This window comes from Monomorium pharaonis, chromosome 5 (genome assembly GCF_013373865.1).
Source record: "Monomorium pharaonis isolate MP-MQ-018 chromosome 5, ASM1337386v2, whole genome shotgun sequence".
In the NCBI taxonomy this organism is placed as follows: Eukaryota; Metazoa; Arthropoda; class Insecta; order Hymenoptera; family Formicidae; genus Monomorium; species Monomorium pharaonis.
Window position 1 is genome coordinate 4,104,749 of NC_050471.1, and position 17,819 is coordinate 4,122,567.

The 17,819-nt window shown below is 40.3% G+C and overlaps 2 protein-coding genes across 5 annotated transcripts in view; one reads left to right on the forward strand and one right to left on the reverse strand.

The window, feature by feature from the left end:
* Window positions 1-15,573, forward strand: part of LOC105837082 (tetraspanin-5) — a 112,586-nt gene extending 97,013 nt beyond the window's left edge. The window contains exons 6-10 of one of the 3 annotated variants that reach the window (XM_012681564.3): window positions 1,100-1,228; window positions 1,343-1,393; window positions 3,027-3,137; window positions 7,731-7,847; window positions 9,200-15,573. In XM_012681564.3, coding sequence (XP_012537018.1) covers window positions 1,100-1,228; window positions 1,343-1,393; window positions 3,027-3,137; window positions 7,731-7,847; window positions 9,200-9,268 — 477 coding nt within the window. In that variant the 3' untranslated portion in view covers window positions 9,269-15,573. The remainder of the gene's footprint in view (window positions 1-1,099; window positions 1,229-1,342; window positions 1,394-3,026; window positions 3,138-7,730; window positions 7,848-9,199) is intronic. The other 2 variants (XM_012681563.3, XM_012681562.3) reach the window with 2 other exon arrangements.
* The window catches only part of LOC105837084, a 150,657-nt gene that overhangs the window by 100,088 nt on the left and 32,750 nt on the right, over window positions 1-17,819 (reverse strand). Inside the window, exon 1 of one of the 2 annotated variants that reach the window (XM_036286730.1) lies at window positions 6,680-7,724. The exons of the other annotated variant lie outside the window; for it this stretch is intronic. The gene's annotated coding sequence lies outside the window, so the exon portion shown is untranslated. Of the gene's footprint in view, window positions 1-6,679; window positions 7,725-17,819 lie in introns of those variants that run through there. 2 annotated transcript variants of the gene reach the window in all.

The window sequence follows — 17,819 nt, forward strand, 5'->3', positions numbered from 1 at the left end:
CAATAGGGACATATACGGGTAGCCGAGAAAGGAGAATAAAACGCCTCGGACTCATAGAGAAGACAGATATTGGGGTTTAATGAAGGTCTCGAGTCTTCGATCGCTGGCCAAGCTTCGTTGTTAGCCGGATCCAACTCACGTCATCTTACAGTCTTTTTTCCTTTTTCCCTTACCCGGCTCCTTGCAGCGAGAGCCCTTTTTTTCTCTTATAGCGCTTATTATCCCGGTGCCTCTGGACCGGACGCGAAGGCTCCCTCCTCCTTTCTTATCGAACGATCCTTCCATTCGCGTATTTAATATTGCCGCGGCTGAATTTCCAGCGCCGACGGAATTATTTATGACGACGTTTGAAATTCATACTCGCCCGTGATATTCATCGCAAATTCGACTGCGATTGATCATATCGGCGTTTCGCGCACACAGCCAATGATGCAAAATATCCCGAACCACACTCTGAACACGATTCCCTGACTTCGACCTCGCATCGAATAATATTCTCGTCTGTGCGAGCGAATTGCGGCGTGTTTCCTGTCCAGCCATCACGTAGAAAACAACGAAATCTTGTAAACAAACGTGAAAATCGTGGAATTCGTATGCATAAAAAACCAGCATTAAACAGTTTAAAATTATATTCTTGTTTACGTACAAAACAATTATAATTTTATAATATAATCTTCTTTGAAGAATTTTATAATTTTAAATTTCGGCAAAGTATTACATTTTTACTTCAACACTATAATTATCTAAAAAACATAATATATGATTATTTTTATAATAATAATAGTAAAAATTTGTAATTTTTAAAGATGTTTTGTGAGGATATTATTTTTTATTTTTTTTTACTCATGATAATTATTTTAAATAATGAGACTATATTATTGATAAAACTATACAAAAAATTCTTGATTCAAAGCAAGTCATATCTGTTTAATACCGGTTAATAATTTCACTTCAATATTTAATATTTCAAAAATGAAAATATTCTCTAAACAAGAATGTGTTTTATTGGATTTCACAAATGATGAAAAATGTAGCAAATCTGTTAATACGTATTAACGCGTTATGTCATAATATTATAAAATGTCATTTTACTTTTCAGTTGCAATGTTGCGGCATCGAGGGCCCAAAGGATTGGGACCGCAACAATTATTTCAATTGTTCGTCGAGCGACATTGGCTCGAGGGAAGCATGCGGCGTGCCTTTTAGCTGTTGCAAGCGAAAACCTAATGTAATTTCCTCTATACTGATTATAGTGCCTACGATTGCTACCGCTTCATAAAATCAATTCCCATCGGATACTAACTCTACCGTTAAAATTCAAATTGTCGTTTATTTGTTTTAGGAAATAATTAAAAATAAACAATGCGGTTATGACGTAAGAAAGCCCAGTTACGTAAGTATAACATCTTCATTCTATTTGATATCGATTAGGCACCTCTTAATTAAAATATTTATTTTCGTGGTAACAAATAACGTTCATAATAGAAAATCGAATCTGAAAGATTAATGATTATGAATTAAATAAGACGCGAAAACAACAGCTTTTTCTACAAACATTATTTTCGGTCAAATATACTTTCGTCTTTTCCTATCCCTCGCGTTCTCGTGCCGGTCTTTAAGTTCGAAGTTCATCCTCTTATTTATAATCACATCTTACAAACTCCTTTACCTATTTTGTTAACTAACTTGTAAGTTGCATCCTCTACGCCCACATATTACGGGTGACACCGTGGCATTCCGACCGTTTCTAGTTTCGCCTTGTTTCTGATTCGAAACTTGCGTCATTTTGTGCCGCCGTTACGAAAGTACGGTAAACCAAGTGGAACGTGCCTCGGAGGGGCCGAATAATTTGTCTTTGGAATCGCGCACTATCGCGCGAGGCCAGATTCGAGATAGCGGTAGTTCCCCGGGGTAGTTTTGCGCGGGTCGCGCGCGCACGATTACACAATGTCTACAACACGCGGGCAAAAACGATCCGGGTCAAGAAACTGTGGAACTTAATTAGAGAGAAAATGGTCGAGTCCGGCGAACGAGAAGGGGCGAGAGGGGCGTTGGGGGTAAGGGGGGAGGGATAAGAACTTCTGTGCAGGCTTTATTTTAAGAGTAGGTATATCATTCGCGATGTAATGGCTCAAAGCCCGCCCAGTCGCTAATTACGCTTTCATCGGGAGAAACCCTCGTCGCTTAATTATATATATTTTTTTTGTCGGAGAACCGTTAATGTGCCGCGATGCGTTACGGGCCGATAAAATGCGAGTAAATAAATAACTATAAAGAGCTTTTTCCGAGCCGAGGTATTAAACGTCGCCGATATTATCCGACCTATCACGGGTGTCTGTATGTCCGCGTGTCTATATGTATCGCGTATAAATTAATATTATAATAAAAACTATATTCGAGCATGGTAGCATGCTCGATCAATTTTATTTTACAAATAAAAATAAAAACTGCAAAATTCGCGCGGTCGAATCATCGTGACGGTGGATCTGACGGAAAAATCTGCCACGCGCGCGGATGAGAATCGACGTTACGTGTATACCACATCGCAAATACACTATATCCCCCGCTCGTTACACGTTACCCCATACCCCACCGCCGGATCGCTTCACGCAACGGCGAGCATCACGAACACCTTATTACATTTCTCTTACTTTCCCCCTGTGGTTTAAACCGCTAAGTTATGCCCGCGCGTCACTCGATAAAACCCTCTTAAGTTTTTCCCTCCTATCCCCCGGGGGCGCGCGCTTTGTGAATTCTCGCGCATGAAAATATATCTGTATGTCGTGGGTCGCGATTAAGAGGGAAAACGCGAGTCGTTCCTTCCAATTCATGCCCAAATAACGCACCCTCGTTGTCGTCAAGGGAAAGGCGTACAAAGCACAGTATCGATGTTTGCTCTGGCGTTATCGGTAGACCACAGCCACTACCGACGACGTAATTTCGAGACTTTGAGCTCGAGCAAGCACCCTTGTGTATTGCTGACTTTTTAAATCATTTCTATTTACCTCCCCCTCGGGCCAATGCAGACGGGAGAGAGGAGTATATTCGAGAGGGGTTGCCTAAGAGCGGGCGAGGAGTGGCTAGAATTGAACCTCGTACCCGTCGCCGGTACCGTGGTCAGCACCATGGTTCTGCAGGTACTTTTATCCTGAAAACTGTCGTCCGTTAAGCTGGGAAACCTCAACTTCCTCCACTCATCGATCGACCTGTCGATTCGCGTTAAGCTACGCGCTGATCGATAGATATTTCGCTTTTTTTTTCCCCGCGAAAGTATCAAGGGAAAATTCGGAAATTAAAGTACCGTATTTTTACGTAAACGAGTTTGTGCTAGGATCGAGCTAGGAGACATTAAAGAAAATTCTTAGAAAGTAGATATACTTGGATTGAACAATATTGCAATATACTTTTCCAGTTTTAGTTTTATAACACACTTCGCCAGGTACAGTTGTCTACGGTCTACGTAAACAGCAATCCGCGAGTAATGTTTCTATTTCCGCGAGTGTTCCTATTTTATTTGAGCGGAATTGCGCGGCGACGAAGAATCTCGCGAGAAATACGAGGCAACGCGGATTTTCATGCGGAAACCACCGTGCGCGTATGAATTTCGCGGTGGTAGAAATACCGTCTCAAATGTAACGCTCGCGAGAGCGGAGATTGATAGCGCGACCGCCGTCACGGAAAGGAAAGGAACGGAAAGGAAAGGAAAGGAAAGTACGGGCTATCGTTCGTTGCACTCGTCATGACATCCGCGCGATCGTGTATTTCTTGCGCCGTCTAATACGTAACGCGCGCGCCTATTACGTCTGAATGGCGTTTGCCTTACTTACCTTTCCAAAGGCGTACGTATATGCGATGAATATTCCAGACGCGCCGATCGATCCATTTTTACGCCGACGCGCGGTGCAAAGACCGGAAAAGGTAAACTTGGGCAAAGAACCAGGCGGCCGCCAGACGGAGCGATCGACCGAGCGATGCAAAGTGGTTTACTGTTAAAGCTTTAATTCCATTAAGCGCGATGCTTTTCCGCGCGGCATATCTCGATGCGCGGGGACGTTGCAATTTCCCAGCTTCCCGGTTACTTCTCGATAGAGACGATTCGCTGTTTACGAACGTGATCGCATGTATGTTAGATGTAGACGTGGCGGGATTCTGCATACGGGACGTTTCGGAAATCACCGTCGAATGCCCTTTTAACTCGGTACCTTTTTTATTGCGAGAAATTTGACTTCGAAAATCCAGAAGAGAGAAACGACGCGTAGAAAAGGGCATTCGGTGATTCCGTGATAATCCTAGCAATGTCCCGTGAAAGTTTTTTTACAAACTGGATGACGTCGTTTTTCTCGTTTCTGCTTATCTTTTTGTTCGTCGACGTATATTCGTTGTCAAATTTAGAAATATTACCATTCGTACGTACGTTCAAACGTCTCTCCGTTACATACGGGTCAGGTAACAAGTAAGTATCAGAGCAATGACGTGTATATCGTATTCTCGGCGATGCATTTTGTATTGATGTACGACAGCTGAGGGAGAATCGATACGGTAAGTACTATGTATATCCCGCTTCTAAGCAAAATCACGTATAAAATCATCTTAACTATCGAAGCGTAGCCATTCCAAAAGAATTCCAGTTTGACAAAACACGGTTCTTATTACAATTAATTAGAGCTGTTACTTTTGACAATTTCGAATGTTTGAAGGTTCGAACAAATTTGAACTTTCGAAGCTTCGAACTTTCGAAATTATAATTATCCAACCAATGCCTTCCCATACTAGATTTTACCTCGGTACTTTTACGCAAGTATCACGATATTGCCACGTGTCTTGAAATTTTTAATTATCATTATTTATTTGTTGTTCCCGAAATATCGCATGATTTCGATAACCGCTTCTTTCTCTTTTCCCTCGGAAACGCCACTTTCCGTATAGTTAAGGACATTGTATACTTTAATGAAGATATGAATGTAAGGCATAAGCGCGTACCATCGTGCGACTATTCTATAAAAGCGTTTATACGAAGCTGGCACGCGATGCAATAATACGAATTTTTCCCGTCTCGTAATCAGTATGGTAAATTACTATCAACCCGCTGCATAAACTTGATGTCTAGAACGATTATACTACCTCACTCGGATGTGCAACAAACGTCCGAAGAACCAGTTTACGCGTCATAAACACAAGCGTTTCTCTCTCTTAACGCGACTATATTAATTCCATGCTAATTATTCAAATTTCAATTTCGCGGCCGACGAGTTTTATTGTTATTTCGACGGTGTTCGCATCCAATTACGTTGCAACAAGATTGCATATTGACATATCGGCTGGTAAACTGGCGCGCATTAATATTACATTAATTGACACGTTTAATCGAAAATTATCGAGAAATTTATAATTAAATTTGCTATTAAAATACGATTAACTTAACCGTCGGTTTGTCAGTATGTAGCTACAAAGTTCACAAACAATTCAATGGGGTGGCAAAATTGATTTGGGGGAAAAAATTTCTGTCGTATCGCGCGATCAGAAAGAAGGCGCATCTAAAATTGCATCTCTAATGGCGGTTCTCTGCATACCTGAACGTCTAAGATTTATGCTGATTCCTTATGTTTGATGATTGAGGGAGATTATCACAAAGCATCGCGGCCATAAGGTAACATCGCTCGAGCAATTATACTATCGAGAATTACGTACAAGACCGGTCGGGCCGGCCGGGCGGCCGAGGCACAGAATCATATTACGGATTAAAATCACGCGGGACTATACTACTATACGCTATAGAGCTCGGGATTATGCTGCGCTATAATCGCGCGCTTATCTATACGCTAGCGCGCGCGATAGTACGGCGCCAGAATTGCGATGTTATCTATGCTAATACGGCAGATTATAGTATACGCTGAAATAGGGAGGCTGCCATCGCATCGCCGCGCGCTGTCTCGAAAAACGCGCCGGGAAAAGGATCTCGTCGGCGGAGTGAGAAATGTCGGCAAGTAGCTGAACGAACAGCGAAGGGATGAATAGAAACGAGTGGCACGTTGACTCGAAAAGACTTTTCCACCGTCAAATTAATCTTCTCTCGCCCGCCGCTGAAAAATTTTCGCCGCTCGTAGCTTGCGCCCCGTCAGAGCCTCAATTAACTGCGCTTAACCAAAGTCACGTTGGGTACACACCAGACCCTCATCGTCTATTTTTCGCCTTTGGTCTTCCCCAATCTCGTCGCTGTCATCGCGCGCATCGTCGGCCGCTTTGACACGCGCAGCGTTGAAGAGCCAAAATAAATTAGCAGTTTCCCTGCCAGGAGTCCTTCGACTCAGGGGAGAGGGGGCGGCGGTGAAGGGGAAACTCTTAAGTAATTAGGGCGTCTAACGCCCCGCTAATGAGGGAGTCGCACAATATCGCCCCGGCGTATCGAGAGGCGGGAGGAAAAGTCGGGCGGCGAAGAGAGGGGGGGGAGGTGGAAGGTGTAAATGAAGTAGCAGGTTGAAAGCCTCGCGTAGTTACACCCCGACTCCTTGAGGGTAAACGCGCGAGGCACGGCGTAACAGAATGGGCTTGTTACTTAGGCTTTTGCCTCCGCCCGTCCCGCACCCCGACCCCATAAATATCCCATACATACTTCCCGCCTTCCGCGCGCCGCTGCAACGTGTATATATACATATACATATATATTTTCTTGAGTACGTACGTGTCCCCTACTCCCTCCTGTTGAAATCCTCCTTCCGTTTTCCTTCCTCACTTCCTCCCCCTCCTCTTCCTTTGGTTCGCACACCCCCCCCCCCGGCGCAGCCCGCGCTCCACGTCCGTTCCTAATAAATTAAGTTGCTACCTTTTATATGATTGAAGTTACCGACCGGAGACTCGGCTAGAAAATTTAAGCGAAATTCATTGTCTGGGTCGCCGACCGAGAGAACGGGATATCGCCCCTCTAAGAACGTCATTCTCGTATATAACGTACGTTACCGTTCTTTCGCTCGCGCTCTGGAGGGACGAGTTTCCCTCCGGATGATATAGTTCTCGCGGCGAAATCGTGAAAAACGCGGAGGGGAAAACGCGTCGACCGGACCAAGTATCTTATTGAGTTTTCACTTAACGGAACGAAGAGCGAGGTCGAGTCGGGGCGGCGGGATGTAAAAGCGAGGACGGTCTTCTGACCTTTTCAGTGTTCTCGCGAGTTCCCGTCCCGAGTCACCGCGCGACTCGGAGAGTTATCATCGCGGATTTTATCCACCCTCTCGTTCACAGCGCGGTTTTTGCGCGATCGTTCAAGCGCGTCGTAATCTTTCGAAAGCGCGTTATAATTCGTTGGCGAGAAATAAATCTCTTTCTCTCGGGGGATAAAATATAAGATGTATCCTTGAAATATATATCGAACGGAGAAATTATGTCTCAATTGAAAAAGTCTCGTTCACGTTCAACATAAATTATTAGCTATCGTTGAATTCAAGTATTGATCGTTGCGGCCGCAATTCGCGCGTAAATGGCGAAACGCGCGTCGCGCGACGAACGTTTAAAACGATTGCGACACGTGCGCATTAAAATAGCAGCCGATTGACGCGATCGACGGTAAACCGGAGTTACATAAACAACGGTGCAGTTATCCTTTCACTTTCTCTAAAGGAAACCTTCACGGAACTAATGGCCACCGCCATCGGAAAATTGTCCTGGACTAACAAGCTGTAATAGTAGCGTAGCCCACGGTAAGCGAAAAGTAGCCGTTTCCTTTTCTTTTTTTGCAGAACTTTGAGGTCGCCAAAGTGATTTACGAAAAAGGTTGCATACAGGCCGGCGAGGAGTGGATAGAACGAAATCTCCTCGCGATTGCCAGCGGTGCGGTTGGCACAGTGTTCACTGAGGTATACGCTAGTAAAATGCATTAGCATAAGTATAAGCTTCATCCTTCGGCACGCATCGATAAACTTTCGGCGTGGGTACGGTGGAGGTTAGCTCGCGCGACCTGACTCGCGCGTAATTAACACTTTGAATCCGGATAATGAGGTGTCAATTGTGTGACGGGCGTCGAGATGAAAAATCTTAGCCGTGAATTTTCGAAAAACGTTGTTTCAAAGTAACCGCGCGTTTTTCGGTAGTCGAGAATCTTTTAAAATTCAGCTCCGTAATGGAAAACTCAAACTCTCGGTGCAACTCCCGCTTAATTTTCAATTTGCGATTCAGATATATTCTATGTCGCTCAAGATTGCCGTCATTGATTCAAAGTGTTAAAATGAGAAGTTTAGCACATTTCTCGCGAGAGATATATTTCGTCGATGCGGACCGCTGCATTATGGAGCCGTTTGCATGCCCTAAAGGAAATAAGGTGAGACTTTATCCGTGCTTGCAACGTTGACTGTTACCTGTTTCGTTCGCAGTGTTACACGCGGGAAGACGTATAAAGTAGATCCGAGATATATAATAACACGTAGCTAGGCGGCGCAACTGCATTTATCAGCGTAATATATTGAGCCTCCCTTTTGAATTTCATTAGAGGATTTTAAATTCATGCTTACTATGCGTAATGAATTTTCTCGTAACTATATATGTGTCAAGTATATGCCAAAGCATGTTGATATTGCTCGTTGGTATTAGAATTTATCGATTGCATCTCCATGTGTAAGATTTAATTATTCAAATTGTATGTATATACGTGTATTCAATTTATATACGAAGTCATAGATGTAACGAATATTGACCATGAGCATGAATATTAATAAACGTAAGTAGTATGAAATAAATTTAATTTCAGTAGCTTTTTCTATCTGGAAAATTGATCGGCTCTCCCGATAAATTCCATGTTGCTTTTTATATATAAAAATTTCTACAGTTACACAAATATTACACTTCATAGTATTTTCGCAAATGTGATTCAACGTTTTCATTCATATATCAATTATTTGAAATGTAAAAATAATAAATGGTTTCAAAAACACGATTCAATTGGTAATCAATAAACGATTAAAGCACATATTTTAATTATTTTTATTATTTAATTATTCTGCTAAGAGAATAGTTTATGAAATATTCTTGAGAGCCGTCTGACGACAGTAAGAAAAACATTATCTTTACTTTTAAAAGATTGCATCGGATAACCAATTAAAACGACGTTTCAGACATTCGCGAATATTCTGCGAAAATGCTAAGAAAGCGTTTCCTTTTATAACAATTTGCAGTTTTTTCGCGGCAATAAACAGGATGTCCTCGCTGTTTTCAGATTCTGGGGATCTGCTTCGCGCAGAATCTGCGAGCGGATATATTCGCGCAAAAGGCGAAGTGGCATTGACAATCGCGTGCCCCCACGGCAGTTTAGCATCTTGTCTTTATAGATGCTAACCGGCTACGTTGATCGAATTACAAGGTCTCGACGCGAACTCGGAACTCCAGCGAGCGGACCGATTGGATCTTTTCCTGGACGAAGAAAGGACGGACACCTCGAAGGATTTTCACCATCACAACGCCGATGCCGATTGCGATATTCTCCGACGATAATCAGATCCGCCCGATAGCGCTGTATTTCGCACCGCTCGAATCCTTCGACTTGTAAATATCCGAGAAAATTCGCAATCGCGCGCGACTACCCCGTCCTGCTCCTTCCGTACCCGTCCAATCGATTAGTCGAATAATGAGAGAAATTGATTGTTTTCAAAGTTTATTCTTATCCATCGCGTACTGATTAACGTCGTCCTTGAGCAGATTTCTTATCGCAAATACAGAGACCGAGCAATCTTTAAAAGTATAATTTTTTAATTTAAACAATTTCTTAAAAATATCTATTACGTTATCTTGCACGTTATTCATTTACGCGGAATTGTAATTTCATTATTTTACATAAAGTGATAAAGAAAAAAATATATTTTTACATGCTAATATATATAATGAAATGAGAATCAACAGTTTACATAAAAGTAAAAATTGACATTTTATTAACTTTAAATTTAGATTAATTATATTTAATTTTCGGTTTTCAATTTTTGGCAAACTAGCACCCAACATTGACATAGAAAACTTTATTTTGCCATATGTACATTTTTATTAATTAAAGTCAATTTCTCTCGCTATCAAACAACGTCGACGGGAAGATGCTGGTTGTCGCGACGCAAGCGTTCAGCAAAAAGCTTTTTCGACGAGTGCATCGCAGTATATCGTCACGAAATGTCCGATGTAACGTTTGTCTTCATCATCGGAGCGGAACGTCTCGATGTTTCATCTCGACGTTGCTGCCTGCAAAACGTATTTACTTCTTCGCGAGGAATCAACGCGCTAAAATATTTCTCCTAAGAATTAAGAAATCCAGACTTTTAAATGATTCAAAAATTTCAGTTTCCAGTTATTTAATATTACTAAAATACACTTCTTTGCTAATGTTTCTTTCAAATCATTAAATTTCAATATATATATATATGACAAACTTTAAGTAAAATCACCTTGAGCAATAAGAATACAACTGGCTTGACTAAGGCATTTCATTGTATGAAATGGTTACTTTCGAGTAGGATATATTCGTTCTAGTATATCCGGGCTTCTCAAACCGACGAGTCAACAAGCGATCACAAGTGACACTCAAAGCGTCGGACTCGATTCCACGGAAAATCGATACTCCTAGGGCAAACAATGGAATCTCATCCGGTGCTCGCAATTCGATCTCTCTTCGAGGCGCCTCAGGACTGATTGCATCAACATCGATTATCGTCGCTAATCACGGTTAATTTCGTTTACCACCTCTATGTCAGTCCACCACAGTTTAAAAAGCAAATTGTCAACCAGAATTAATTAATCAAGCCTATCGCTGCCGTTAATTCCTAGTCCTGATTGCAGCAAGTTAATTATCGTCGGCTGTTATCGATTTTCCAATTTTCTATTTTCCAATTTTCTATTGGAACTCATTCGTACGAAACATGCACAAGAAATGAACGCATCAACGGAGCCAAACGATAGATGCAACCAGCTTCTTCCGGGCTCGCGCGAAACCGGTCGACCGTTGCAGGACACGGTCGACTGCGGAATCCCGTCCTCCCCTCCGGAAACGAGAAAAGTCGATACGTTTCGCGCATTTCGAGATAGGAAAAGACAAACGAACCGCTCTCTCGTCTAGGATTCGCGAGCTACAATATGTCGAGGACCATTATAAGATCGGTCAACGTGACGTCGTCGTGGGGGCGCGGTGAACGAGAGAAGTTCAACTTCACCGCACAAGTGAATCAGCAACAACTCCTCGCCGTGATAGAGAACGGCAGCCATACAACATACACAACAAGTATACAATAATTCTCCCTTATTCCCAATCGGTCGTCAAAACGACACAGTAATGGATCCACCGTGCCACCTCGGGCATATTGATTCCTCCTGATTGCATACATTCCATCCCCCCATCGATGGGCCAGGTGCCCGTCATACACCGTGTCTACCGCACGTATACATATATCATGAAGCACATCGAGAACGATCCTTCGACTCTACGACTCGCGAGCGTAAACAAGCAAATAATTCATAATTACATATTTTGACGTAACAAATAATTCCTCATATTTCACATTTATATGTTTTAAAAATGTAATTAAATTTAATAAGGAATTAATTTAAAAGATTTTTTTCTGTTGAAATTTACGCGCGACGGAATTTACCTGTTTTCCAGGCTGGAAAAATGACGACAGCTTGCGCAAACAAACACAGCCATAAATTACGATAATCGTTCGGGTGTGTTTATCGGTTTGGAATAATTCACGAGAAAGATAATATCGAAGGACCTCGACATGTGCTGCTGAAGGGTCTGATGGTAAATACCAGCGAACCGCATATTTTATATCGCGTAGTAAATTATGCGGGGTACGTGCATTATATGGTTTACGTGCATTATACTGTGCGAGTAGACGCGGGTGGCATAACGTGCTAACTTGGGCTGTTAATATTTATAAATCTTGTGCGCTGGGATACGCGACGGTTCTGTGTATTTATTTATGCTCGAACTTAACAACAACGGAGCAAAAGTTTGTGGGGGTATAGCTGAGGAAATGTTTCGCGAGGCTTCCTCGAATCTTCGAAAATTTATTTCTTTGCCGCGAATAAGAAAAGATAAGGATACTTTCCCGAAGCTTACTAGTTGAACGATAAGGAATTCTCACGCGGCTGGCCCGTGCCCAAAACTGACTTGCGACAATCCGTAACTGCCAATTTTCGTGACAACGGAATGCAAGTTGTACACAATGTCTCATTTAAAACGAATTCTCAATTAATTGAAAATGAGATTGTTTTAAATATGAAGAAAAAAATACAATTATAATTAATTTAACGTTTCAATTTTTTAATTTATGTTTTGAGAAAATACTTTCCTAAATACCACAAATCGTAAATGCGTTTTTTCAAATAGTCGATCTACGTGCCAATCGATTGCACGAATATAACCTGTTGCTAAGTGGTTCGAGCATGAATGCGAAATACGTCATTCACGATATCTTTCTTTTAAGATGTTTCTACGAAATTTCCAGTGTATCGCGTCGCAGTGGATAGCCGAATGCATACAATTAGCGAGACACTTGGAGGAAAGACGCTGTTGTTATTTTACAAAATTTGCGAATTTGTTGATCCGAAAAACCCTATCGTGAATTCACGGCGCTGTGATCCGTTAATTAGTTACTCGTTTCGTCGTATAAAGGATTTAAGTTAACTCAACAATTGTAATTTTTTTACGAGCCGTCGATATGAAAGCGGAAGCGGGTTTAGCAAAGGCTGTGCTATTTAAGATGAATATTCTCGAAATAATACTTTCCTTATATATACATATATATATAATTGTTTTTAATGTCGCCCCCCTTTCCCTTTTCTCTGTCTCTCGTGGCGTTCAACGACGACGACATGAGCGACGGATGCGTATACATATTTTAACGACGACCGTGTACATACATACAGACCTGCAGTGTGCATCTATCTAAGATTGAAATGTAGAAAAGAATCGCGATAACGTTCCTTAGAAAAATAAGATTTACTCTTTTAGAAACAAATGCATCTCGATATGCGATAACGATGTGTTAGCGCATACGCGAAGTGTATCGCGATTTCTACATTTCATTCGCAAGCACGCGCGGCAAGCGTATACATACTAGTATAAAATCGTCGAAACAATTTGCTAAACCCGCCATTCCCGGCCCGTGCATCGTCCCCATTAACTCGAGTTGTTGAACCTGATCCGATATTCTCATCGAGACAACCGCAACAGGCAATCTCGCCAAAGAATATACGGATCACGTGACACGAATTAAAACCAGTTTCGATTTGAATATATATACTGTAGTGCGTCGAGCGTTAAGTTAGTGTGCGTTTTAGCCCGTTTTACATATCTCCGCGAGATCTTGCCTCGCCTTTTTCGTGTTCTCCGTTAAATTTATCCAAGTCGCGGATCAAGCATGTCGATCATCGCGCTTCTCCGCTTCGCATCGCGTCGTTAAATATCAGTTACTTAGGTTTATAAGGTATATCTAATCGTTGCCACAAGATCGAGCCAGTAATCTGGATAAGCAATTTCATTTTAACCATTCGCAAGAGATCTACGCTGCAGCCGTCCTTCGAAAATTGTGATCAATCCGAGATCCATTTTATTTAAAAAAAAACTAACTTCTAAAATGGCGTTATGTATATATAAAATTTTTCGTACCTTGCGTCGTATTCAAGTTGACAGATTTATGATTTCTCCCTGTACACGATTCTTTGTGATTTCTCATAAACGCTTGCACAGTTTTGCCTTTCAGTGCGATGACGATTGCATATAAGTTTTATAAACTTTTTTTTAACTTTTTAATAAAAATTTGGTTTACATTTCTGCTTTTGTTTTTTTTCCTTGTTTCATTATTTATTTTAATTTCACTTATTAAGTAAAAATTTTGCCGATTAATCTCAAATAAGAAAATCTGGTGAAAATGATAAAAAATCCGAATTTATCTGTAAGATTTAAATCCGAGATTAGATATCATCTCAAGTGAAAAAACCCGAGATAAATTTTATATATGTATACTTAGCTATATATTATATAGCTTTAAGCTGTTGATATGTTTATTATCCTTTGTTTATACTTTTTCTTATTTTTGATAAATTTATTTTATACCAAACATTCTTGAGTGTGTCGAGTATTAAAAAAACGGAAAGAGCTCTTAACAATTTGATTAATAATATCTAAGGTATTTCTTATAATATCAATGGCAATGCACGTAGTAAAACTTAAATGTTACTAATAAGTATTCACACAGTTGTCTTCATAAAGTAATTGATAATAACCCAGCAACCCGACGTAATTAATAATTTGTATCTTATTATCGATCCGTCTACTATGTCTTACGGGCGATTACAACGTTACATTCCTTCTTTCGAATTCCTGTAAATACTGTACATGTACTTGTAAAAAAAGAAGAAAGGAACTATGAGACAGTCTAATCGCTTGACCAACACCGTTAAATGGTGAACAAAGATGATGTAATATAATGTTTTTCCCGTGTAGAATAAAAAAAAACGGAGTTTATTAGCCGACCGGCAGTCCGAATTTTGTAAATAATCGCGTGCGATCGTATCGTGATAATCGAATTAAATCACTTATCGTGCCAAAAACGTGCAGTCAAATTCGACGCCTCTTCAGTGAACTTTAGAAGATAATCACAAAAAATGTATGACCGAATAGTTTATCTTTATACTGCGTTACATCCCTATTTTTAAGAACTCTATTTTACATTCTACTTCTTCTATACAGCTTTCTAATGCGTACTCCACGTTTTTTAAAAATGTAGCTCTAAAACGATTTAGAGCTTTTCAATTTAAACTGCGATATTATTCGAAGCATCAAAGTAACATAATTAGGCAGCAGAAGAAATTTATAACATCCGGCTATCGCAATGATGCTGCACGATTATATTTCTCTGCATTTTATACGACTCGTGTGTGTATGTACACGCGCTGATATATACCGAATGTAAATAAGAGCGAAACACGTCCGAGTAGACTAATTGATCAGACAAAACCAATGTTCTAACTATTTCGGATCCTGCTGATCCTCGCTTCGTTAAACTGTAGTGAAAAATTCTGAGGGAAGCAAAATAAGAGCCTCGTTATTTCGAAGGCAAAATAGAGAAATCCTAACGAAGCTTTATCCCTCGTGCCACAAATGCGTTCAAATAATGATTCGAAAAGGCTTACAGAATTCAGGATCGTTGATTGTACGGAAAAAGAAATACGCCATGGATGAAGTTTGTATAAGTTGATTACGGTTTACGTACTGCCTTGTTTTTAATATAGCCTCGACTACAAAAATATTATACCCACGATTGTCAATCGCGCTTCGAATCATCTCTGAAATAATTACGACGACCACTGCCATTGTGGTGTTTGACCTTTTGATAATTTGCGATTTATTGTACTGGTACGACTATATACATATGTAATATAGGTAAATAGCACGTACTCCTAAGTGTAATCATTGTAATTGAACTAATGTAAATACAGCCACATACTTTTCTTGTAACGGCTAAGAGATTACTGTAATGTTTTTATGGGCAACAAATGAACATTTATACCCGTCGACGTGTGAGTCAATAAAAATTACAATAATTGATATTTTTTTGCACAATTTCGTTAGACATTTATTATTTATTTGCATGATTTTTATCGTGAAATATGTTGAAATAAAATACAGAAAAAATTTAAAATATTTCAATAAACTAATAAAGTAAAATAATATAGAATGCACATTTTATTCGATTACGTTCGTTGTACACATATAATTTACTCAACAATTTTACAAGTATGTTAAAAATATTGCTAAAAGAGAGTTTTGTTCGTGTATTATTCTATGTTTCTTTTTTACTTTTCCGTGTAAAGTTCTTATATTAAATTCTACATATATTTTATCAATATTGCGCGTGTGTTAACTACACTATAATGAAATCTTTAATTGGTCCTTTATTGTTTATCGATAGAGAGATGAACAGGAAATAAATGCGTGCGGTTTTATTGGCTGTAGCATCGAACGGTAACCGGACAAGTGCAGAGTTAACCAGTCGTACCGGCTACTTCCGCAACATTCCAGGTAAGCTTTTACACACGTTCCACTAGATGACCGCACGTATTTTTTTTTTTTATTGCAGAAAGAACAACGATAAAAAAACATGTATCAGTTATGAAACAAATTTCTCCCACGTTTATATACGCTGAAAACGGCAGTGCCTCTACGTTGCATTTAACAATCATAATCAATGGCGTTATCTATTGTAAAAGAAAATATGCCGCGTCAGATTTACACCCTATCTATCGGGATCTCCGAATCTTTTGTTGATTCAGACGTACCTCCTTCCGGGAAACGATGTGCCAAGACGCGCTTCGCACCAAATCCTCGACGCTCGACGTCGCGCTCACTGTCAGAGGATTATTCACGCGGCTCTTCATTGTCAAAACACGATAGCTTCCCCCGGCGCGCGACCCAGTTTCCGGCAGAATTACTCGAAAGTCGCGGCGTACGTGAGTCGAGGTATACGTGAAATTCGTTCGATCTAGAACGTCGTGAGTAACTCCGGTCCGACTGCGTGTAAATATACGTAAAGGCGTGACCCGTTCAACTTACCCGTATTAATTACACGATTATCATGTTACTGTCATTACGCGATTGGCTCATATGAGAAATCGGCCGTTTTTCCTCAGACAGATCTCAAACCGCACGCAATACATGTCGTTAGAACACGTGAACGAGAGAGGGCCTACGTGAAAGTCGCGGCGTAGACCATGGTGAACCAGGACGGTCATTATCCAGCAATTACCGTGATTATTGTCTACGGAGTCAAACGAGAAAAAAAGACGGAAGGAGGAGGGCTACCCAGGGTTATCGGATTTGTTTTCTTCGCGTTTCTTCACTTAGCCTCTCAGTACCGCTCCGATAATTCTCTCGATTGCCGACTCTTTTGCAGAATGAACTTTCAATGTTCTTGCCTATAGATCTCGTTTCGATGAATAGAAATGAATAAACTTAATGTTTAAATATTAAAACATAACATTGCGCACGCTATTTAAAATTATTAAATACAATTAAAAAATCCTGCTTGCATTATAGCACAAAATATAGTAGCAGTCGTTGGAAACTTTTTATTTTATATATTCCTTGTCCGTACAGATCTCTTGATTTTCAATAAATTAAAAAATAATTCCTAATGTTGTTGATCTTATAGATTGTCTTCACACTTGTACATTTTGGCACAAAACGCAAAAGCAGTCGTTAGAAATTTTTCATTCATCATATTTGTGTTCGCACGGATATTTTGTCATTATTAGAAAATGAATTTTTTTAATGTTTTTATTATGTATATGCTTAAACTTTAATACCCAATCAATTTTCAAAATTATTCTTCTTAATATTATTTCTTAAAATTATTCTTCATTAATTATCTATCAAAATGTTACAACTGTCAACTTTCTCTCTCTTCCCCCCCCTCTCTCTCTCTCTCTTTCTCTTCACGTTTGGCTACGATAAATCACGAATAAATGGACATACTTCAATAAAATACATAAAAGCCACAATTGATGTCAAAATGTCAAACTTCAATTGCAAGATAGCGACATACGTGGATATTTCCGAACAATGCGATCACCTCGCCCGGGAAAGAAAGTTGAATTATACATTTAACCCGATTCCCTTATCCACGAATGACAGAATGACGACCCGGCAACGGTAAATGTCAGGCGAATCCTCATATAAAAATCAACGGAGACAAATATGCGACCGCGGTATCGCGAAATCCTTTCGGCCTACTTTCGCGTTTTCTTATCCAAGACGTGACGATCTATAAAGAAGAAGAGGATCACCGACTTCTCCG